General features: G+C 57.9%; 8 protein-coding genes across 9 annotated transcripts; 4 read left to right on the top strand and 4 right to left on the bottom strand.

The window, feature by feature from the left end:
* Positions 1–30: 30 nt before the first annotated feature.
* Positions 31–3,616, top strand: IUM83_07142 (MMS19 nucleotide excision repair protein; the record flags this gene model as incomplete). Its single annotated transcript, XM_067931408.1, has 5 exons — positions 31–1,218; positions 1,558–2,365; positions 2,663–2,961; positions 3,027–3,343; positions 3,433–3,616. 5 exons carry the CDS (start codon positions 31–33, stop codon positions 3,614–3,616), a joined length of 2,796 nt encoding a protein of 931 aa, XP_067780267.1.
* Positions 3,617–3,760: 144 nt separating this feature from the next.
* IUM83_07141 (ribosome recycling factor) lies at positions 3,761–4,686 on the bottom strand (the record flags this gene model as incomplete). The annotated part of the gene is made up of 3 exons (XM_067931407.1): positions 3,761–4,001; positions 4,068–4,159; positions 4,222–4,686. 3 exons carry the CDS (start codon positions 4,684–4,686, stop codon positions 3,761–3,763), a joined length of 798 nt encoding a protein of 265 aa, XP_067780515.1.
* A 250-nt stretch (positions 4,687–4,936) lies between these two features.
* Positions 4,937–5,971, top strand: IUM83_07140 (Flagellar protein; the record flags this gene model as incomplete). Its single annotated transcript, XM_067931406.1, has 1 exon — positions 4,937–5,971. One exon carries the CDS (start codon positions 4,937–4,939, stop codon positions 5,969–5,971), a length of 1,035 nt encoding a protein of 344 aa, XP_067780269.1.
* A 188-nt stretch (positions 5,972–6,159) lies between these two features.
* IUM83_07139 (Flagellar protein) lies at positions 6,160–8,219 on the top strand (the record flags this gene model as incomplete). The annotated part of the gene is made up of 3 exons (XM_067931405.1): positions 6,160–6,967; positions 7,931–8,019; positions 8,142–8,219. The coding sequence occupies 3 exons, from the start codon at positions 6,160–6,162 to the stop codon at positions 8,217–8,219; spliced, it is 975 nt and encodes a 324-aa protein (XP_067780241.1).
* A 171-nt stretch (positions 8,220–8,390) lies between these two features.
* IUM83_07138 (Glycosyl transferase) lies at positions 8,391–9,962 on the bottom strand (the record flags this gene model as incomplete). Its single annotated transcript, XM_067931404.1, has 1 exon — positions 8,391–9,962. The coding sequence occupies one exon, from the start codon at positions 9,960–9,962 to the stop codon at positions 8,391–8,393; it is 1,572 nt and encodes a 523-aa protein (XP_067780420.1).
* A 19-nt stretch (positions 9,963–9,981) lies between these two features.
* On the top strand, positions 9,982–13,982 carry IUM83_07137 (uncharacterized protein; the record flags this gene model as incomplete). Its single annotated transcript, XM_067931403.1, has 2 exons — positions 9,982–10,005; positions 10,149–13,982. 2 exons carry the CDS (start codon positions 9,982–9,984, stop codon positions 13,980–13,982), a joined length of 3,858 nt encoding a protein of 1,285 aa, XP_067780421.1.
* A 389-nt stretch (positions 13,983–14,371) lies between these two features.
* Positions 14,372–15,949, bottom strand: IUM83_07136 (aldehyde dehydrogenase, mitochondrial precursor; the record flags this gene model as incomplete). Its single annotated transcript, XM_067931402.1, has 1 exon — positions 14,372–15,949. The coding sequence occupies one exon, from the start codon at positions 15,947–15,949 to the stop codon at positions 14,372–14,374; it is 1,578 nt and encodes a 525-aa protein (XP_067780422.1).
* Positions 15,950–17,119: 1,170 nt separating this feature from the next.
* On the bottom strand, positions 17,120–18,698 carry IUM83_07135 (the record flags this gene model as incomplete). 2 transcript variants are annotated; one of them, XM_067931400.1, is made up of 2 exons in its annotated part: positions 17,120–18,133; positions 18,192–18,698. In XM_067931400.1, 2 exons carry the CDS (start codon positions 18,696–18,698, stop codon positions 17,120–17,122), a joined length of 1,521 nt encoding a protein of 506 aa, XP_067780423.1. The 2 variants fall into 2 exon arrangements, with proteins under 2 accessions (XP_067780423.1, XP_067780424.1); XM_067931401.1 differs by lacking the exon at positions 18,192–18,698 and having other exon boundaries at positions 17,120–17,866.
* Between the last annotated feature and the right edge of the window lie 3,708 nt (positions 18,699–22,406).

Below are 22,406 nucleotides of genomic sequence, written 5' to 3'. Positions count from 1 at the left end.
CTTCGCCTTTCACCGCCGCCCACCAGCGCCATGTTCAGCCTGGACGCGCCGCTGGCGCCGGCCATCGACGCGTTCGTGGACCCGGAGAACGACGACGCCGCGCAGAAGACGGGGCTCAACACCGTGGTCATGCAGGTGCACCGCAGCGTGAGCGTGGAGACGCTCATCCAGGCGCTGGGCGCCTACCTCACCAGCGGCGACGACAAGGTGCGCTCGCGCGCCACGCTGCTGCTGGCCGAGGTGCTGACGCGCCTGCCGGAGCTGCAGCTGGCGCCCAGCGCCGTGCAGCTGCTCCTGACCTTCTTCGCCGACCGCCTGGCCGACTTCCCCAGCGCCTCGGCGTGTCTGCGCGCGCTGCTGGCGCTCGAGACGCACCACGCCGCGCAGGTCTCGTCGCCGCGCACCACCGTGGCGCTCGTGCTCAAGCTGGGCAGCACGCTGCACATCCCGCAGCTGGGCCAGGCCATGCGCAAGATGTGCTTCGAGCTCATGCAGCTCGCGCTGGCGCAGGCCTCGGTCGTGGAGCTGCTGCTGGACTCGGTGCCCGCCAGCAAGGACGCCCAGGACGCCAGCGTGGACGACGCCGAGCAGAGCGAGGACCTCGGCCGCCAGTTCGCGCAGACCTTCCTGGGCGCCATGGAGGGCGAGAAGGACCCGCGCAACCTGCTGCTCTGCATGCAGGTGGCGCGCACGCTGCTGGCCAAGCTCGAGCCCGTGTTCTCGCGCAGCGACGCGCTGCTGCAGCAGTACTTCGACGTCGTGTCCTGCTACTTCCCCATCATCTTCACGCCGCCGCCGAACGACCCGTACGGGATCACGTCGGAGGGACTCATCCTGTCACTACGCCATGCATTCGCGGCCTCCGACTTGCTGGCGCCGCTCGTGCTGCCGTTCCTGCTCAAGAAGCTCGCGTCCACCGTGATGGAAGCCAAGCTGGATGCGCTTCAGACGCTGGTGTTTTGCGGCGAGCGCTACTCGGTGAACGCGCTGCTGCTGCAGATGCACGCCGTGGCCACTGCGTTGTACGACGAGGTTCTTGACGGCGAGAAGCAGGAAGTGATCACTGAAGCGCGTCAGGCCATTTCGCGGTTCTCTGGGGTTGTTGCTCGTGCTAAGGCGCAGGACACGCCAGGTGCAGCGTACGCGTGGAGCAAGTTCGTGGTAGAGCTCACTGCCCGCGCTGCGGGTGAGCTGCGCGAGCATGCTGCCGACTCAATGGTGAGCGTGTCCGCGGGTCAGGTATTGGCGGCGCTGGGGCACGAGTCTTCGATGAGCTATGCACATGTGCTCAAGATTGCTGTACCCCTGTTGGTGGAGCAGCTGCAAAACGAAAGCTCTGGAAGTGAAAGCGTGCCTTCAAAGTGCGAAGCTGCGCTCGCGCGTATTCTGCTGCTCGTGGACACGATTGACCGAGAGATTGACCAGTCTGGCCAAGCACAGCCTATGCGTCCGCACGCCCCAGCACTTATTGACGCTCTGGTGAACTTCCTTAGCGCCGACCAGGATAACCAAGCCAACCCCAGCAGTAGCCCAACTGCACGCTGTGTGGCGGTGCAGGCGCTGTGCCACCTACTTACCTTCCCGCCATCGCCAATCGTGGCACCTGCACAAGTCAAGGCACTTATCAATTTGTTTACGCGCCTGCTACTTCTTGACCCTGCAGCGGAGGTGCGGGCCGCCTGCCTACAAAGCCTGAAGGAGATTTCTACTGTGTCGACGTCTTCGGTGTCTTCAATGAGTAGTGGAGAGGGCCCTGCTACTGGTGGCTACGCCGCGTTTGTGGTGGAGATTTCGCTGGCAAGGCTCATGGCTGCGGTGAACGAAGGAAGCGATCATGAAGATGATGATGACGAGGAAGGAACTGGCGTTGCGGCAGTTCTTTCCGCCTCGAACCGCAGTTTTGACGCCTTTTTCGAGGAAGCCTTGCAAGCAATCACCGAGCTCTGTCGCGAGTCGTCTATTTTCCAGGCTACCATTTTCCTTTTGATCGATCTTTGTGTGGAGAAGGCTGATGGCAAGGAAGTCGCCATCGGATTTTGTGAAGCAGACGGCGATGTTATTCGTCAGCGCCACGTCGACTGTCTTCTCGATGCTGTGGCGAAAATCGTTGAGATTAACGCTGATGACCGTAGCAGCATGGAGTTCTGCGTTCAGGAGTCTTCGTCCGCTTCCATCATCTTCCGGCTGCTTACAGCGGTTGAGACGTCGGCTGCTCGTGCGATTGCTGCTGCGAATGCCGGTCAATCTGGCCTCGTGGATGATGCGAAATTGGCTGCTTGCGTGCAAATCTTCCGCGCAGTGATGCAGAACGTGTCTCCTTCTACACAGCAGCGGTTGGTGGATGCCGTCGTGCCTGCCTTCTTGCGTACTCATCCGTCAGAGCCGGCAAGCTTGCAGCTTGTACCGCTTTTTGCTGCAGTTATCAACTCAGCCGCTCGTAATGTGACGCTGCCGGAAACATCTCTGGTGATTAACCGGTTGCTCGAGCTTGCACAGTCCGGGGCTAGTACGGTACCTGAGACGTCAACTCGTCACCTCCAGGCTGTGTACACTGAAGCTGCACTCTCTGCGGCTAAGTCGCTGGCTTCCATTGTTAACAAGATGTCGGATGGAGCCGAGTTCGATGCTCTCATTGACTTGCTCCTGTCGCAAAAGCTTGCAGTGGTGATCAGTAACTCCGCCGAAACCTTCGCTGTACGAGTGGCGGCTTTGCAAATCTACGCATGGATAGCGAAGGCATTGGTCATTAGAGGACACAAGGACCACGCGCCAGTGTGCCTGCGCTTCCTCTGCAATTTCCTTACGCCAGGATGCCAAAATGCTGACGGCGATGTGAGCATGGATCAAGACAGCGACGAACAACAAGCTTCTGCATTGCGTATGGAAGTCGCCAAGACGTTCAAACTTCTCGTCTCGGAGTACCCCGACGTCCTGAACCGCAAGTGCGGCGCGTTCATCACCGTGAGTGATTCGTTTGGGTACTTCTTTTTTCGCGTATATCGGACTAACATCGTGTCTGTCTCCAGTTCCTGTACCGCCAGCGAATGTTTGACCTCGTGTTCCCAGTGCTGCTAGAGTTTATTCGTGCACACATTGGCGAGGAGACGAGTGTGGCAGCTCTTGTAGCTTTCGCGCAAGTAATCGCACACTCGCCCAAGGCTGTGTACCTGCCTCATCTGGCCCAAATCTTCCCTCTCATGGTGCAGGCTCTCAACACGGACGACCGTGAGCTAGGTAGCGCAGCCATCCAGACTTTCAAGCCGCTGCTCCTCGAATCGGTGGAGAGTGCGAAGCCGTTCCTCAAGGACGTGTTTCCGGGTCTTCTCAAGCAAGCGCAGTTCGGGTGCGTTGCAACGTTGGTTTGTGGTCTAGTCGCGGTGTAAGTAGTCTGACCGTGTGCATTTGTGGTTCTGCTTATTATGTGGAGAGCAGGCCTGGCGCGAAGGACCGGCATGCTGCGCTCGAGTGCCTTGCCAAGCTGGCTACGATCCCGTACGAACTCGTGCACCCGTACAAGGATATCGTGCTGCGAAAACTCTTGCTGGTGCTCGATGATCGCAAACGTCTTGTGCGTCACATGGCTGTCCGGGTCCGCAACCAATGGAGTATCCTGTAGAGCTACACCCAAAGAGGCTGTTGCAGCTACCTCGCTAAGACAAATGCAAAACAGTGACACCCATACCTGACAAACAACGTGCGAAGTTCGCTTCGTCGTCGTCTGTATTTCTAAGCCAGCTCTCATCCCTGTACCTGCCCGCGCTCAGACGGTGTTGAGGTCCTTCTCCTTGGCTTCCAGCAGCTTGCCGATCTCCGCAATGGCGTCGTCGGTGGCCTTCTGGATGCGCTCCTTCTGCGCCTCGACGTCGTCTTCGGAGACCGTGTCCTTGAGCTTCTTAGCGTGGTTCATAGCATCCTGCCGCACGCGGCGCACGTGCTGCCGCGCCTGCTCCGCCTGCTTCTTGGTGGCCTTCAGCAGCTCAGCGCGCGTCTCCTTCGACATCCTAACCAGGCGTCAAAGTCAATACCCAACCACCACCACCACCACCACCACAACACCGAGCACCTACTTGGGGAAGGAGATCTCGAGCGAGCTCACGTCCTCGCGCACAGAGTAGACCGGGTTCATGGCCTCGATGGCCTTCTTCACGTCCTGCATGAGCTGTAATTGCACCTCCACCAGTCAGCACCAGCCTCTCCTTCCGCCACTACAATGGTCCGTACCGACGGGTCGTACACCGACACGCTCAGTGCGTGCGTGCCCGCCACCGCCACCTGCGCCACCTGTGCGAGCGGCACGTGCTGGCCGTACGCCTGGACGTGCAGCTCGTCGAAGATGCCGGCGTCCGCTCGGCCTGGCCGCATCTGGCTCAGCGCGCGCGTGAAGCTGACGACGGCGCCGGTCATGTTCTTCTTGGCCTTCTCCAGCGCCCGGGCAGCTCCTCCGTCCTCCTCGTCGCCGGCGTCAACGTCGTCGTCGCTGTCGTCCGCAGCGGGTGCGGGGGCGCTGGCCTTGGCCTTGCCGCCCTTGGCCTTCTTGGCCTTGGCGAACGACCGCGTCTGCAGCTGGATGGCAGTCGCGCCCAGCGCCGGAGACGCCCACGCAGCAGCCACAGCAGGCACCAGCGGCCGAGCGGCAGCGGCAGAAGCGAAGCGCACAGCGCGGCGCCCGAAGATGCGGAGAGCCATCGTCACCTCTCGTCGGGAATGCTGGAAGTGGCGAAGAGCTCAAACGCGTTGATGTGATTTGTGTATTGCACATAACACCTGTACATTTCCATACACCGCATATACGAGTATAGATACAGTTTAGTTCCTTTCAGATATCTAAAGATGCAAACCTGCGACAACATGTATAACGTTATTTAAGAGTACTGATTCATATATGTGTTTCCGAAGGTATTTCGTCGACAGCATCGTTCGAGCCGAGCAGCTCAAGATGCCGCGGCCACCCGCCGTCGCCAAGCGCTACTCGCTGTTCCAGCGCGCGGTGCGCGTGGTGCAGACGTCGTACCGTCGTGCCGACCGCTGGGCTGCGAGCCACGTGCCGGGGCTGCCCAACCCGCCGGAGGTGGAGGAGCGGCTGCGCAAGCCGCGCTTCGTGGACCTGTGGGAGCTGTCGCTGGCCGACCACCGCCGCATGTTCCTCGAGGTGTGGCAGGAGTACAAGGCGTCGTTCGCCGGCCCGTCCGACGAGGAGCTGGAGCGCAGCAAGCAGGAGGTCAAGCGCGCGGTGCAGGCGGTGCGCGGCCAGGTGTCGACCACCGCCAGCAAGAACCTCTCCTTCATTGACAAGAGCCTGGAGGGCACCAAGGCCCACGACAACCTCCACGCGCTCGGGGAGCAGGGGGCCGAGAACGTCAAGTTCCTGGCCGAGAAGGTCAAGCACGTGGCTGAAGGCGTGGACACGGACGCCGTGGTGGGCCACGCCAAGCAGGTCGTGGACGACAGCCGCAGCAAGGACGACGTGGCCACGACGCTCAAGAAGAACGTGGACGAGCTACGCAGCCTCGCCAAGGAGGGCAGGGACGCGGCGCTGCGGCTCGACAAGAAGGACGTGGACACGTTCAAGACGAGCGCCCAGTCGTGGTTCGCGGACAAGCTGCTGGTGGGCCAGTCCGTGCTCATGGCGTTCATTGAAGGGTACCGCGAGGGCAAGGAGCTCGAACTCGAGCGCGAGGACGCGCTGCTCATCACGTTCGCCAAGCAGGCGGCGGAAGACCACAAGGATCTCATCGAGAACCAGCTCAAGAAGATCATGGACCAACAGCGCGAGAAGCAGCGCCAGGAGCGAGAGGAGGCGGTAGCCGAGGCGGCTGCAGACAAAGCTGGACGCTCCGAGTCAGCGGAGAAGCCTGTTGAAGAGGACGATGGATCTACGAATGCAAATAGCGAAGCAGTAGATGGTTCAACAAACACTGCAGCAACAGATGATAAGCCGACTACAACTGGACCCGACACCAAGCAGAGATAAGTCAACTCGCGTGACTACAAGATTCCAAGCAGCATTTTTGAGTCCCGACAGGTGATGGAGCTGGCAGTCAGGATAAAGGTAAATATATTCGTTAGCGGTCAGTGAAGAGTCCTCTTGGAGGGTCGGCTGCAGTTTTGAGCTCGTGTTGTGCTCTGGCAGGACGGTGCGAGTTGCTGTCGATCGCGAGGATGCCGCAGAAAGAGGAGCTCGTGCGCTTGGAGAAGGTGCAGTTCGCGGAGGATGACGATGACGACACGTTCCAGTACGAGACGGTGGACGATGGGGCTCTTGGCCTGGGCGATGACGACGATGACGAGGAAGACTTCTCCGCGGTGCTGCGGAACCTCAATCGATCCACGATAACCACGGGACAAGACACAACAGTATCGGCGACCTCATTGCCTACGGTTGATGGAGATGTAGGTAGCGCGTACGATGATATGAATGCGGACCGCAGTGCTTCCGGAAGTCCAAAGCAGTCGATGATGACTCGTATCCACACCCAAGTGCGGCCGTCGGTGGTTGACGACTTCATCCGGAACTTCCTCATCAAATTGGGGCTCACACGTACATTGGACATGTTCAACCACGAATGGTATGAATTTATCGCAAAGGGTAAACTGCGCGAGGATGACGTCGGTGTAGTGCCCGACATCTATGTACGCAATCAAGCGCTGGATGACCAAGTGAAGGAGTTGAGGCGCCAGCTGGATGACACTCGGAAGATCACGGAGAAAGCCAAGGGCACGTGGGATAAATTCCGTCATCAGCGCGACGTCCACAAAATGCATCACCAACGCGTGTTACAGGAGAAGGAGGCACTTTCGGTCAAAATTCGTAAGCTCGAGAGGCACGTCGCTGCCTACGAGCCACTTCTCCAAGAACTCAAAGCCAAGTATGAGAACTCCATGAAGGAGAAGATGCTCATGCGTCTGGAGCGTGATCGACAAGTGGCCAGGGCTGAAGCACTTGAGTCGCAACTGAAAGCCCTCGCAGGTGCTTCGACAACTACCAATGCGTCAGCTTCAGCTGGAAGGGGCAAAGATTCGGCCGCAGTTGCTCCTCTCGGCTCGACTACTTCAGCACACGGCGCGCCATCATCCTCTTCTTCAAAAACCTCGTCAAGTGGGGGACAAAAGAAGAAGGGCAGCAAGTCAAAGAGCGACGTCCCCGACACGAAACTTCCTAATCCTGATGCGGCGAATCCATTTGTAGACAAGCGCTTTGAGCCAGTCAATCCCGAACGTGTTGAGCTAGCTCGCAGTTGTCCAGCACACGGGAATTCTGTGGCTGCTGTCGCTTTCCACCCTAAGAATCCTATCGTAGCGACCGTCTCGGACGATGAGACTTGGAAACTTTGGTCTGCACCTGCTGGTGAGCTTATCATGAGCGGCGAGGGTCATCGGAGCTGGCTTGCAGGTGTTGCTTTTCATCCAAGAGGAGCTCACGTGGCTACATCATCAGGCGATAACACAGTCAAGCTCTGGGACTTCGTGGGTGCGGCATGTTCACTGACATTGGCTGATCACTCTCATCCCGTTTGGGAGAGTGCCTTCCACCACGACGGTGATTTCCTGGTAAGCGCATCCATGGATCATACTTGCAAGCTATGGGACCTGCACTCGGGGCGTTGCCGCCGAACCTTTCGCGGCCATGTCGACTCTGTCAACAGCGTATGCTTCCAGCCGTTCTCGACAAATATCTGTACCGCATCCGGGGACAAGACTGTTTCCATTTGGGACTTGCGCTCCGGTCTCTGCGTGCAAACCTTTTACGGACATCAAAACGCTTGCAACAGCGTCGCCTTTGCGCTTGCGGGGGATACCATCGCATCTTGTGATGCCGATGGCTTCGTCAAAGTTTGGGACGTGCGCATGGTGGCCGAACGCAGTTCATTTGATGGCGGCCAGCATCCACTGAACAGCGTCGCCTTTGATCGCAGTGGCAAGTTACTTGCAGCAGCCAGTGACGACGGAACCATCAAGCTCTTCAGCATGAAAACGGAGGCACTCGCGACAGAACTAAGTGGCCACGAGGGCCCTGTGCAGGTGCGTTGCAGCATTCTGAGTGCATTTCTATTCATATTTGCAGGTGACCGGCTTGTTGTATGCCCTGCTCACACTGGCGCCCTGTCCTGTTACATATCTATCTGTTTGTGCTGTATCTGCAGTCTGTCAAGTTCGACCCGAATGGCCGCTTCTTAGCGTCATCCAGCTCCGACTGCACCTTCCGACTTTGGTCGACATAATAAGAGCCACGGAAGAAGACAACCTGCCAGTCTGCCCATTAGTCTTGCACGCCATCCTGCTTGCTGTCTTCACCTTCTTAATAAAGTTTGGCCGTAGCTATAGTATACCACGACCATAGTATCCACGGTACTGTCGTCGCCTTTGTCGTAAGTATGTGCAGTAGAGTGCAACTACAGACTCCGGAGTCTCTCCTTCTTGCCTCCAAACTCCGCGTTGAGCGCGAGGCGATAGTAGGTGACTTGCCAATACGCGCAGAGGAAGATTGACCAGAAGAGCGAGAACAGCCTCCACAGCACATTTGGAAACACACTCCACGTACTGAACGAAACCACAAAGAGTTCGGAAGCCACTATGAGCGCCACGTAGAACCAAAAGCGCGTCACGTAAAGTACAGGCGGCATCGACACCTCCTGGTGTGGATCCCAAAAGTTGGAAATCACGCAGGCGAAGTAAATGTGCAAGAACACGTTCATGAAGATCATGAGTCCATAGCCGTAGTTGACAGGAGCCAGCGGGTGCACACGGGCGGGAGAAATACGGAAGGCGAACACCACGAGTGCCATCCGGAATGCCATGAACGCGTACCTCGTATGCTTACTGTTACGCATCGCCAGATCCGTGCACCGCTGTTGGATCTGGCGCATGGGCATCGTAATCTTGAGCGCATACAGCGCCGCCGTCAGGAGCGCCAACGAGCTGAAGAATCCCAGCAGCGTCTTCACCGCCTCCTCCGCTCCGTAGTGCTCCTGCGAGGCGGGCAACGTCGCGCGGATGTCATGCCACACCGCATGCAAGTCCATGAAAAAGCCGGCCCACCAGTACCACGGCTTCAAGACCGGAGCCATGGGGTATCCAACGGTAAGTGCCGGGATGCCTCTGGCCGACTCCACCACCACCTTGACGGGGCTGATAGGCGACGTCATGGACGCGAAGTGGCGCAGGTAGAAGAGTTTCCAGTGGTACTGCTCGTAGAAGTACTTATGGTTGATGTTGTACCCCACCGGCAGTCGCATGCCCTTGGGTTCCGGCTCGGATTTCTTCAAGCCTTCCAGCTCCGCCCCCGTGTACGACGCCTTCATAGGCGTGAAGAGCTTGGCCTTCCGCAGCATCTTGCTGTACATGGAGGACAGGAAGCCCTGGTCTGCTCCGTCGAAGCTCTCGAGGTGCCCCAGAGCGTTGAGCAGCCGCTGGTACTCAGTGGCCGAGGGCGTGACCACCAAGAGGCCCGTGTGGAAGTGGCAGGGGTTCATGAACACGGCGCAGAACTCCCCGCACAGGAAGAGCTCGTCCGCATTGCGGATCAGCACGTTGTCGGCGTCCAGGTACACGACGCGCTCGTACTCGAGCAGGTTCCACACGTGCAGCTTGTTGAGCGTGTAGATGAAGTTCTTGTTGCGCAGCGTGCCCCCCAGGAAGGGGTTGTTGATGTTGGTCACGTCCAGCACGCGGCAGCCCATGGAGCGGAACAGCGCCTTGCTGCGCTCCGAGACCGAGTCGGACGCCAGCACCACCAGGTCGTACGGAGAGCCCGTCATCTTGATCGAGTGCATGAGCACCTGCACGCCCAGCACGTACTCGGCGTCGCGGCTCGTGCCCTCGTAGTGCACGGTCACGTAGGCGAAGCGGCTGGTGGGCGGGTCCTGCTTCTGCTCCTGCACGGCGACGGCGTCGGCGGAGGCCGCGGCCTGCGCGCTCGCCCACAGTGACAGCAGCAGCAGCAGCGCGCGCGTCAGCAGGGACATGGTGGATGCGCGCCGAGAAATGCTACCGAGAGGGGAGCCCAAAGCGTACTGATCTTGTAGTACTGTCGCAAGTTATCTAGTCGCATCCTTTCACCCAATCACACGGCTTATTACCAGCGGGTAGGGCAGTTTTACGCCCCATTCGAGCGATTTACTGCGGTTAACTGTTGTGACTCCTGAATGTAGCCATCTGCCGGTTGTGCTGGCGGCCAGTGGTTCGCCTCGCCTGCATCTCTTCGCCGGTCTCCATTGATTGGCATTGCTCCACCGCCGCAGCCCAGGAAGGAGGACCCCTACGTACGCCCGACGCCTGACGCGATGGACCCGTTCACGGAGCTGCGCAAGCACGCGGGCGGCGCGCACCCGCAGAAGGCCAAGCTCAACGTGGTGCTGGCCGCCATCTGCGACGTCATCTACGAGCGGCGCGCGAGCGGCGGCCGCGCCGCGCCCATCTCGCCCACCGAGTACTTCGCCGCGCTCATGACGGCGCTGGACGCCGCCTCGGACTCGCACCGCCAGGAGGTGGCGCAGCTGCTGTCCATGGTGCTGCCGGAGGTGCCGCCCGCCGTGCTGCGCGGCAAGTTCGCGGCCGTGGCCAAGTGCCTCACAACTGTGCTGCAGGAGGCGGGCGACGACGCCGCGCTGCTGCGCTCGGCCAGCGCCTGCCTGGCGCTGGCGCTCATGGCGCAGGAGCCGTCGGCCACGGCCTGGGCGCGCCCCGAGCTGCTGCGCAGCTTCCAGCTGCTGCTGACGCTGGCCATGGACTCGCGCCCCAAGGTGCGCAAGGCCGGCCACAAGTGGACCATGGACATCCTGGAGCTCCACGCCGCCAAGGGCTGCGACGCCCTCTCCACACACATCGCCAGCTTCGCCGAGAACGTGTTTGCCAGCTCGGGCAAGGACGGCAAGGACGACCAGCGCCTCGTGCTGCTCGTCGCCTTCCTCAAGCTGGCGCTGCCGCTGCTGCAGCGCAAGGTCGTGGCCTCGCTGGTCGCCGCGCTGGCCAAGTTTCTGGACGCCAACTCCAAGACGCTGCGTCTCGTCACGTACGAGGCGCTGGACGCCCTGAGCGCTGCGCCCGAGTCGCAGCTCACGGCGGACGCACTTCGCAAGCTCGTGGTCGCCGTGCTTGACGCCCAGAGCAGTGGCTCACTGGAGGCTCAGGGAGGACCTGTTGCCATTTACGCTGTGCGTATCCCCTCTCAGGCTGTTGTGCGTCTCGCCGCGGTAAACTCTGAGGCGGCTCGCGAGTTGCTGCCTCGCGTAGTGAGCGCTATCTGCTCACACATCGCCACTGAGAACGACCGCGTCCAGCGCCAGGCGACTCGCTCGTTGCTGAATGTTCTGAAGGCTACGCTGACCCCTGAAGTTTTGGAGACTGAAGGCACGTTCGAGGATGTCGCCCGCGTGCTTGCCTCGCTGCAGAGTTTGACTTCGCTGCGCTTCCAGGGCGCTTGGAACCACGTCTTCCCGCTTATTGCTGAGCTTTTCCGCTTCTACGGAGCCGCCAGTCGTCCTGCGCTTGAGCCCATTCTTGTTACATGCTGCGAGCTGCACGAGGCTGCTGATCAGCTTCCACAGCAGCAGCAGGGAGGAAAGAGCGCCCAGGCCCTTTCGGATCTGTTTGCTCTTGCTGCAGGCGCTGCCGTTGAGGCTCTGGGTCCGCGTGCCTTCCTTGAGATTGTGCCTATTGACCACCCTACCGAAGTTGTGAGCGAGCAGCGTGCCTGGCTTCTGCCGGTTTTCCGGGATGCTCTACGCGCTGCTCAGCGTGGAGGCGAGCTTGCTTTTTTTGCTGATGTCGTGCTGCCCATGGCTCGTGCTTGTGAAGCTAATGCGCGTGAACCAAGTGTCACCCCGCTGCAAGCGAAGAAGCTGCAGACTCGCGCTATTCAGCTTTGGTCGCTTTTCCCGAGTGTTTGCGCTCGCGCGGTGGATATCGACTCTCACTTCAAGAAAATTGCGAAGGTTCTTGCGAGTGCCATGGCTGACAAGCGATACCCCGAGTTGCGTCTTGCAGTTTGCCAGGGTCTTCAGGCTCTCGTGAAGAGAACGCGCGCGCTGCAGAAGTCTGTTGCTCGACGTTACCAGCGCGAGACTGAGGATACTGAGCTTGAAGACGCTGAAGAGGAAGCCGAAGCGGATGAAGCTGAAGAGGAGCAACTGGACGAGGCAAAGCTTGCACGTGACCGTGCTGCCCTGGCCAAGTATTCGGGTCGCTACGTGCCGTTGCTGTTGTCTTTTGTGGAGGAGTTGGACCCGGAGAAGGACACTGAACGTGCTCAAGTGCTGCTGGATACCCTCGAGGGTTTTGCGTCGCTTGCTGAAGCTGAGCTGATCGGCACGACTTTCAAGAAGGTTATGCAGAAGCTTCTTGAGGCAACGACAGAGGCTAAGAAGGTTGAGGCCGAGGGTGCTGGCAGCCACTCCAAGCGCGCAACTAAGCTCCGACAGATCTCTCATGCCCAGATGGCGCTTGCTTTGGCTCTCTTGGCTCACGTGAACGACTCGAACGTGGCGCTGCTATATCGTGTGATCAAGCCCTACTTGCTTGACGATGCCGATGCTGCTATGCAGAAGCGTTCGTACGCCGCTTTGGTGGCCATTTGCGACTCGCACCCGAAGTTTTTGTCTGAGGAATCACAGCTTCAGGACCTCACCCGTGCTATCTGCGAGTCGCTGCTTACTTGTTCGGTTCCAGCCAAGAAAATGCGTCTGCGTGTGCTCGCGCACCTGATCCGCGCGCTGCAGGCCCAGCCTGCTACTGACGGTTTGGCCGAGAAGGAGCTTGTTCCTAATCTCGTGGGTGAAATCATGCTTTGTACTAAGGAAGCAAACGGCAAGGCTCGCGAGGCTGCATTTGAGCTGTTGGTGGCTATGGCCATGCTACTTCGTGCGCGTGACCCGCAAAACGGATTGATGGAGTTCATCCAGATGGTCCTTGGTGGTTTGGCTGCTCGTACGCCGCACATGCGTAGCGCTGCTGTGATTTGCCTCAGTCGCCTGGTATTTGAGTTTGGTCGCGAGGATCCTGCTATTGCCCAGGCCATGCCGGCGTTGCTCAAGACAGTTCTGATGCTTCTGCACGAGAAGGCACGCGAGGTGATCAAGAGTGTCATCGGGTTCATGAAGCTGGGTATTGCCGTTCTGCCCAAGGATCAGCTAGAGCAATTCCTCCCCGACATCATCAATGGACTGCTGGTTTGGATTGGCGAGAGCAAAAACCGTTTCCGCGCGAAGACCCGCATTATCCTTATCAAGTTGTGCCGTAAGTTCGGCTACGAGCACATCGCTGCTCTTGTGCCCGAGGAGGACCGTGCGCTGATCCGCCACATTAAGAAGACCAAGGAGCGCGAAGACAAGAAGAAGTCGGAGCTCGCGGCCGAGGCTGCGGAGCGCCGTGCAGCTAAGAAGAACCGTGACGCGTTCGAGGAGTTCATGGCTGACTCGGACGATGAAGGTGACGACGATGAGGCTGCGGCCATGCAAGTGCTGAAGCGCAAGAAGGATTTGCACAAGAAAAACAAGGGCGGCAAGGTTATCCGTGAGGACGACGACGACATTGTGGATTTCCTCGATGACAACGCTGCTGTAAAGAACATTTTTTCGGCGCAGAAGGGTGGCCATGACGACGATGACAGCGATGACGAGTTCCAGATGACCAAGGATGGCCGTATGATTATTCCTGGCGGTGAGGACGACGATATGGAGGGCGGAAGCGACAGTGATGATGAGGACAAGATCAAGCAGGATGTCGCTTCTCAACTGCAGCGCATGGGGTTGAGTAACAACAACAAAAACGACAAGAACGGCCGGGCGAAGCGCAAACGCGGTGACGACGATGGCAGCAACGGACGTGAGTACCGTGCTAAGAAGGCAAGCGGCGACATCAAGAAGAAGGGCAAGCTCGAGCCGTACGCATACATTCCTTTGGACCCGAAGCTTATGGCTAAGCGCAACAAGCGTGAAGCCGTGACTCGCTATGGTGGCAACGTTGGTAAGAGGCGGGGCAAAAAGTAAGCCTCGTCACAAGCAAGACGTAGGTAGACATCATACAGCTAGAGCCCGAGAGCAGGGTGCGTGACTGAATATCCAATTTCTCGTAAGACATGCCTTTTTAACTATGCCTATGGATACACTCTCCACCTGCGTTCACTTCAGTTGTACAAGGTGATCATAATGCACTCATCATGTGTTGATAACGTTGGTTTCGACTTCGTCAAATGACAACTTGGAATCATTCCACATGTGGAATATGTTGGAAACTTGGAATCATTCCACTAACAATGGTTATGCGGAATGCAACGCTTAGACGAAGTCGAAATTTAAGAAAACGCGACAATGTATTTTATCCTCAACTTGCTAACCAACAATGGAATCGTGCAAGGACGTACTAGTACATGTCCCCATTAGGGCATCGAATCCTCCGGGCGCTTGATGATCACCGTCTTGTGCTCCAGGTAGTTGCGCAGACCCAGCTCGCCATTCTCGCGACCGATGCCAGAGTCCTTGAAGCCACCGAACGGCGCGTTCGAGTCGAACACATCGTAGCAGTTCACGTACACCGTACCCGTGCGGATACCGTTGGAGATCTTGATGGCGTTGTCGATGTTGGTGGTCACCACGCCGGCGCCAAGTCCGTAAACAGAGTCGTTGGCGCGAGCGATGACCTCGTCAATGGTTTTGAACTTGAGGATGGACATGACGGGTCCGAAGATCTCCTCGCGAGCGATAGTCATGTCGTCCTCGACATCGGCAAAAACGGTGGGCTCGATGAACCAGCCCTTGTTGCCGTGGCGCTTGCCACCAGCAAGCAGTTTGGCACCCTCCTTCTGACCCTCCTCAATGTACCCCAGGATCTTCTCGAACTGCTGCTCGTCGATCTGCGAGCCCTGGTCAGTCTTGGGGTCGAACGGGTCACCGACCACGCGAGCGTTCGCGGCCTCCACCGTGCGCTTCACGAACTCGTCGTAGATGCCCTCCTGGACGTACACGCGCGTGCCGGCAATGCAGCACTGGCCCTGGTTCATGAACAGACCCAGCTGCGACTGCTGGATGGCGAGGTCGATGTCTGCGTCGTCGAGGATGATGTTGGCAGACTTGCCGCCAAGCTCCAGCGTCACACGTTTAAGGTTGCTCACGTGCGAAGTTCGCATGATCTGATAGCCGACCTCGGTGGAACCGGTGAAGGCAACCTTGTCGACGTCCGGGTGCTGAGCAAGGTGACGACCGGCCTTGGCACCAACACCAGGCACAATGTTCACCACACCCTTAGGGAAGCCAGCCTCCACAATGAGCTCACCGACACGCAGAGCGGACAACGGGGTCTGCTCGGCGGGCTTCAGCACGATCGTGTTACCAGCAGCAAGAGCGGGGCCCAGCTTCCACGCCATCATGAGCAGCGGGAAGTTCCACGGGATGATCTGAGCGCACACACCAACGGGTTCAGCCTTGGTGTAGCAGAGGTAGGAGCCCGAAACAGGGATGACGGATCCGTGGATCTTGTCGGGCCAGCCCGCGTAGTAGCGGAAGGTCTTGATCACGAGGCCAAGGTCTGCGGCTTTGGCCACCGAGCACGGCTTGCCGTTGTCCAGAGCCTCCAGCGCTGCCAGCTCGTCGATGTTCTCCTCGATGAGCTCGGCAAGACGGTAGATGAGCTTGCCGCGGTCCTCAGCGGACATGGTGCGCCACGGGCCCTCGAAGGCGGCGCGAGCAGCAGCCACGGCGGCGTCAATGTCGGCGGTACCGCCTTCAGCGACGTCCGCGATCTTCTCCTCCGTGGCGGGGTTGAAGGTCTCGAAGGTCTTGCCCTTGATGGACGGCACGAACTCGCCGTCGATCAGCAGGTTGGTCTGCTTGACCGGCACCTTCGCCGAGAAGTGGCGGGTCAGAAGCAACGGCGAGGCTTTGGCGGCGGTCGCAGCGGACTTGACGGCGAAGGCAGTGGCCTGAACGCGGGGCACCTGGCGGAGGATGTGGCGCTGCATGGCTCGAGGAGGTCGGGGAGTCGTTGGGTTGCTGGGCTCGCTTGGCACGAAGCAAATTGCAGAATGAGGAAGACGCAGGGCAGTGCCGGGGTCGGTGCTTTCGCCTCGTACACCGCATCCGGCGTGGCAGGCAGCGCTTGTCCACAGGTTTCCAGCTGGCCACGTCATCCCATACGTCTTTTCGAGCGGAATTCGCTCTAAAGGGAATATTAAATTGCACGATGGGTTTATTACAGAGTTTGTATAGATATAAAGAAAGAGACATACGGGATGGAGGGGCATCGGTTGTGTCAGTTGAAGCGGGCTCGTAACGGACGGCCATTCTCATCAGCAAAAACGCAAGAAACGCCGCTTGAACTTCAACGCAAAAAAAAGAGACTTCGCTTGCGGCGTCTTCCGGGCGACCAGCAAGCCCGAGCCTCCCACGTGCCACTTTGCCCAGCGCATGACTGCGGGGCGGCGTCGTCTGCAGTGGCGGCCCACCTTGGCCGCGGGCAAGCTGACCAACAAACTGCAGACCTGCAGTTCCGTATTTATGGTGTGCTGTACACCGAAGATACTTTTGCGGTGCATGTACAGTATTTCTGCTTGGTGGTTTCAGTGCCGGCGGTCGGTCGCCTTTAACATGGCTTCAACGGCTCGCACACCTCACTGCCTTGCGTTTCCTTAGCACAGTAACCTTACCTTACTCCACCCGTAAGGCGCCGCGTGGTGTGTGTGTCGTCCATCTGGCTGGCATGCCATCGGCGTGTCCGCAAGGGCAAGTTCTGGTCGAGCCTTGGCGAGTTTGACCCAGGTTGATGTGGCAAATCCCAGGTGACGGTTCTTTCTTGCGTGTCCTCCGATGAAAGCCGCCTGCAAAAGTAGACAGCAAACAGCTGTGCGACGATCCGAAGTTGAAGACGTTGTCAACTCGGAATCCGAGTCGATCGCCAGCGTTGACTTGCTGACGCTTGTGCGCGTAGTAGTTGGAATGCTTTCAAACCGTGTCAGAACAGAGAGGAGGTCCTGCAAGTTGGACGTGAAACCGGAAAAGGAATCGTCCAGTCACTGGACTCCAGTGTACAACTACACATCTACTTCATACAATTGCGTCCAAACAAGGAAACTTATTGTGGCTAGCCCAAGGATTTTTGTGATCAAGCTACTAGTGTATAACAATGAAAAATATTACGGCATCGAGTCCTCCGGGCGCTTGATGATCACCGTCTTGTGCTCCAGGTAGTTGCGCAGACCCAGCTCGCCGTTCTCGCGACCGATGCCAGAGTCCTTGAAGCCGCCGAACGGTGTGTTCGAGTCGAACACGTCGTAGCAGTTCACGTACACCGTACCCGTGCGGATACCGTTGGAGATCTTGATGGCGTTGTCGATGTTGCTGGTCACCACACCTCCACCAAGGCCGTACTCCGAGTCGTTGGCGCGAGCAATGACCTCGTCAATGGTCTTGAACTTGAGGATGGACATGACGGGTCCGAAGATCTCCTCGCGAGCGATGGTCATGCCATCGGTGACATCGGCGAACACGGTGGGCTCAATGAACCAACCCTTGTCGCCCTTGCGGTGGCCGCCAGCCACAAGACGAGCGCCTTCCTCCTCACCCTTCTCGATGTAGCTCAGGATCTTCTTGAACTGCGCCTCGTCGATCTGCGAGCCCTGGTCCGTCTTGTCGTCGAACGGGTCGCCAACAATGCGAGCGTTGGCGGCCTCTGCGGAACGCTTCACGAACTCGTCGTAGATGCCCTCTTGCACGAAAACACGCGTACCCGAAATGCAGCATTGACCCTGGTTCATGAACAGACCCAACTGCGACTGCTTGATAGCAAGATCGATGTCCGCGTCGTCGAGGATGATATTGGCGGACTTGCCGCCCAATTCCAGGGTGATACGTTTGAGGTTGCTCACGTGCGACGTGCGCATGATCTGGTAGCCGACTTCCGTCGATCCGGTAAATGCAACCTTGTCCACGTTGGGGTGCTGAGCAAGGTGGCGGCCAGCGTTAGCGCCTACGCCCGGCACGATGTTCACCACACCCTTAGGGAAGCCAGCCTCCACAATGAGTTCACCAACGCGGAGAGCCGAGAGGGCGGTCTGTTCGGCGGGCTTCAGCACGACGGTGTTGCCAGCAGCAAGAGCGGGGCCCAGCTTCCACGCCATCATGAGCAGCGGGAAGTTCCACGGGATGATCTGAGCGCACACACCAACGGGTTCAGCCTTGGTGTAGCAGAGGTAGGGAGCCCGAAACAGGGATGACAGATCCGTGGATCTTGTCGGGCCAGCCCGCGTAGTAGCGGAGGGTCTTCAGCACAAGCTGAAGGTCATTGTCCTTGGCAACGTGGAATGGCTTGCCATTGTCGAGCGCCTCAAGAGCGGCGATCTCGTCGATGTTCGCTTCGATGAGGTCCGCCAGCTTGTAGAGCAACTTGCCGCGGTCCTCAGCGGACATGGTGCGCCACGGACCCTCGAACGCATCGCGGGCAGCAGCCACGGCGGCGTCAATGTCCGCGTTGACAGCCTCCGATACGTCGGCGATTTTCTCCTCCGTGGCCGGGTTGAACGTCTCGAAGGTGCGACCACTGGACGAAGGCACGAACTCGCCGTTGATCAGCAGGTTGGTCTGCTTGACAGGCACCTTGGACGAAAACTGTCGGGTCAATGCGACTGGCGAGGCCTTGGCAGCCGTCATGACAGAGGCGCGGGCGAAAGCATTGGCCTGGACGCGCGGCAGGTTACGCAGAATGTGGCGCTGCATGGTATTTGTGTTTCGGGGTCGCTTGGAATGGAAGTGTCGACGAAAGCGCAAAAAGCGGAGTGAGCATCGGCGTCACGCCTCGCCTCGCCGCTTGTCGGCGCCGGTCTCCGCAATCCACCAAGACTTCAAACTTGACTTGCAGCGCGGATTGGGGCAGTACTCCCAGCCGATCTGCTCGGGCTGAAGCACAGTCATCCGACAGCAAATTGAAGGTCGACACGTGCTGTGCGCAATCCCGTGATACAAGTACATGCGCGATACTGTACAAGAGAGCGAGAACCCGTCTGAAATGGCCACACATTGCACTGTAGTCCGGCAGAATCGTAGGCGTCCATAAGCAGGCATGGCATGCTGCTTGCCCGAGGAAAGCGGCAGGTGTCCTTGGGAAGGAAGAAGACCGATACATAACTCCATACGTTTTCACCGGGGGGCACGATTTGCATGTTGAAGCGCTTTTTGGGTAGACGCGACCATCAATTTAAACGCAAGCGAGTGCTCAGGAGGTTCGAGCTGTCGACGAAAACCACGTGCGGAAAAGGGGGAGGGAGCAGTGTTTCACATCTAGGAGAACCTTCGAAACGGAAACAAGGCAGCAATGTAGAATTTGGACCCGCTTGTGCAAGTGTTGCAGTCTTACTTCTTCATTATGGCCTGGCATACGTATGCGCTGATGGTGCAATATCGACGTGAAAACGTTTTGGAACTCGTTCATTGCGTAGCCACAAGAAGACCAGGCAACACTGGATGGAACGGACCGCCGATCCAAGCAGCGATCATTTCTACAGTTCTTCGTGCAGTTGAGCAAGTTGAACAAGCGTCGATTGTTGGCTTGTACACTTCTCCAAGCACCAGCAAATTGCTGCCAGGAATCTCCAGTATTTAAAATCGCATGGCCAACGTGCCAACGAATTCCCTCGAAGCGTTCGTGTCAGCCGACAGGACGTTGTTCGGCGCCCTCAGTCATCAAGCACATCCGGGTTGTTGCTGCTTGGATCCCAGGCCTGCTGCTGCTTGGTGTCGTGCCCGTCCTCCTGATCGTTTCAAACGCCCCCAAGGTGTTAATTGGCTGCACTTTGTTGTGATCTCGTCAGTCCGTTCAGTACAGTAGAAGAGCTCGGCACCCAGAATGTGTTGCCTCTCTTGCCGCAAGATCTTCGCGCTACGTGTGTGGTGGAATGGTGCGGACTGCCTGCCGGATTAACATACCAGATCCCAGCTGCGGCGACGGACATGACGCAGCTCAGCCCAGCCGCAGCCTCTGAAACAGTCAGACGGAGCGCAGGATAATCCGCACTGCAACTTGTCTGCAAGTGCTTCATCCAAGGATCGCAAGTTTGGTCGGTCCACGCCGAAACTGTTGCTTCGTGTGGAGATGCCAAGCGCGGCTACAAAAGCAGCTTGGTGCGTTTTCGTTCCCGAAGACTGCTTTCGGTAGCGCGCACCGCTGCACTACAGTAGCTCGACGACGAGGTGGCGCGCCGGCCGCACATGTACCAGATCTCTACACGCATTATTAATTCGGTCGTGCAAAGCGCTGTACAGTGCTCGTCCACTTTGCGTCTCTGATGATTAAAAGGCGGAACGTGGGACGGTGAGTGACGTCTGAAGTTCAATTTCTGAAGCACCACGCCAGCTGTTGGATCGGATTTTCAAATATGGCCGCCAGATGCGGCGGACTGCGTCGGCATTCTGGACTGTGATGTTATAGGGAATCGTGTTTTGGAATGTGGCTGTGAGTTTACAGTTTTAACGTCGTCGGTCGAGAGACCGCCGGAAGCCGCGATCTTTCGTCGGGAAACCAAATCCTTCTGGCAGATTCGCATCGGGAAACGGAATTTGGTTGCCGAGTTTACACTTTTGGTGGGCCCAGTGCTCGCGTTCAACTTCAACCCCGGTGGCCACGCTTCAAGTTGGACCTGCTTGCAGCACGAAGTGTGAAGCGACGGTGAGCTGGGTACACCCTTCCTGCACGCTGCAACTTGCAGCGCGTGCCGGCGGTGTGATGCGTGCAAGCTTGTGCGCAGCATCATCGGTCATTCGCGAGTTTTTCCCCTCGAACTGCGGGCCCTGGCTTAGCACCACAGCAAAAACGATCATTGCGCGTGTGGCACTCAAAACGCGGAGCCCCAATTTAGCAGTCCGAAACTATATTTCAGTTATGTTGAGTGCGTAATGGAGCGATCCCCTCAAAGTGTAGGAGTCAGCTAGAATGAGCCAACGATACCCCAAATATGTGCCTGCCAAAACGAAGTAGATCAATTCAGTATTTTACGACGACGACAAATTCTTCACGATGGTCAATGTGAGGGCGTCGTAACTCAGGTTCCACGTTGCAACCACAGCCTTGAACAAAAAGTAAATATTAGCCCCAAGCATCGCCTGTGTTACTCGGTTCCACAGTTCAAAAGTCCAGCAGATTAAACATTTGAAACTGGCAGAGATATTCACCAGGTTCATCTACCCGAACCGGATGAGTAATACATTCGCCATTACCCGCAATCCGCAGAATCGCACTCTCGAAATAAAGTGAAAGCATGGATGCTACAGAATACACGCAATTAGAAGCTCGTTGTTCGCAAGCCTTGAAAGTTTGACGAAGTAAGGCGGCGTCAATCACGATATCCATGTAGAACCGCGGTAGCAACTAGAGAAAGAATGGCAACAAAAGGAATTTCGCTCGACCGGACTGCTAAGTTGGGGCTCCGCGTTTTGAGTGCCACACGCGCAATGATCGTTTTTGCTGTGGTGCTAAGCCAGGACCCGCAGTTCGAGGGGAAAAACTCGCGGATGACCGATGATGCTGCGCACAAGCTTGCACGCATCACACCGCAGGCACTTGCAGCGTGCAGGAAGGGTGCACCCAGCTCACCGTCGCTTCACACTTCGTGCTGCAAGCAGGCCCAACTTGAAGCGTGGCCACCGGGGTTGAAGTTGAACGCGAGCACTGGGCCCACCAAAAGTGTAAACTCGGCTACCAAATTCCGTTTCCCGATGCGAATCTGCTAGAAGGATTTGGTTTCCCGACGAAAGATCGCGGCTTCCGGCGGTCTCTCGACCGACGACGTTAAAACTGTAAACTCACAGCCACATTCCAAAACACGATGCCCTATAACATCACAGTCCAGAATGCCGATGCAGTCCGCCGCATCTGGCGGCCATATTTGAAAATCCGATCCAACAGCTGGCGCGGTGCTTCAGAAATTGAACTTCAGACGTCACTCACCGTCCCACGTTCCGCCTTTTAATCATCAGAGACGCAAAGTGGACGAGCACTGTACAGCGCTTTGCACGACCGAATTAATAATGCATGTAGAGATCTGGTACATGTGCGGCCGGCGCGCCACCTCGTCGTCGAGCTACTGTAGTGCAGCGGTGCGCGCTACCGAAAGCAGTCTTCGGGAACGAAAGCGCACCAAGCTGCTTTTGTAGCCGCGCTTGGCATCTCCACACGAAGCAACAGTTTCGGCGTGGACCGATCAAACTTGCGATCCTTGGATGAAGCACTTGCAGACAAGTTGCAGTGCGGATCATCCTGCGCTCCGTCTGACTGTTTCAGAGGCTGCGGCTGGGCTGAGCTGCGTCATGCCCGTCGCCGCAGCTGGGATCTGGTATGTTAATCCGGCAGGCAGTCCGCACCATTCCACCACACACGTAGCGCGAAGATCTTGCGGCAAGAGAGGCAACACATTCTGGGTGCTGAGCTCTTCT

Source organism: Phytophthora cinnamomi, assembly GCF_018691715.1.
Source record: "Phytophthora cinnamomi strain GKB4 chromosome Unknown Contig127, whole genome shotgun sequence".
NCBI lineage: Eukaryota > Oomycota > Peronosporomycetes > Peronosporales > Peronosporaceae > Phytophthora > Phytophthora cinnamomi.
The sequence above is the reverse complement of the archived record's forward strand: the minus strand, read 5'-3'. Positions and strand labels throughout refer to the sequence as shown.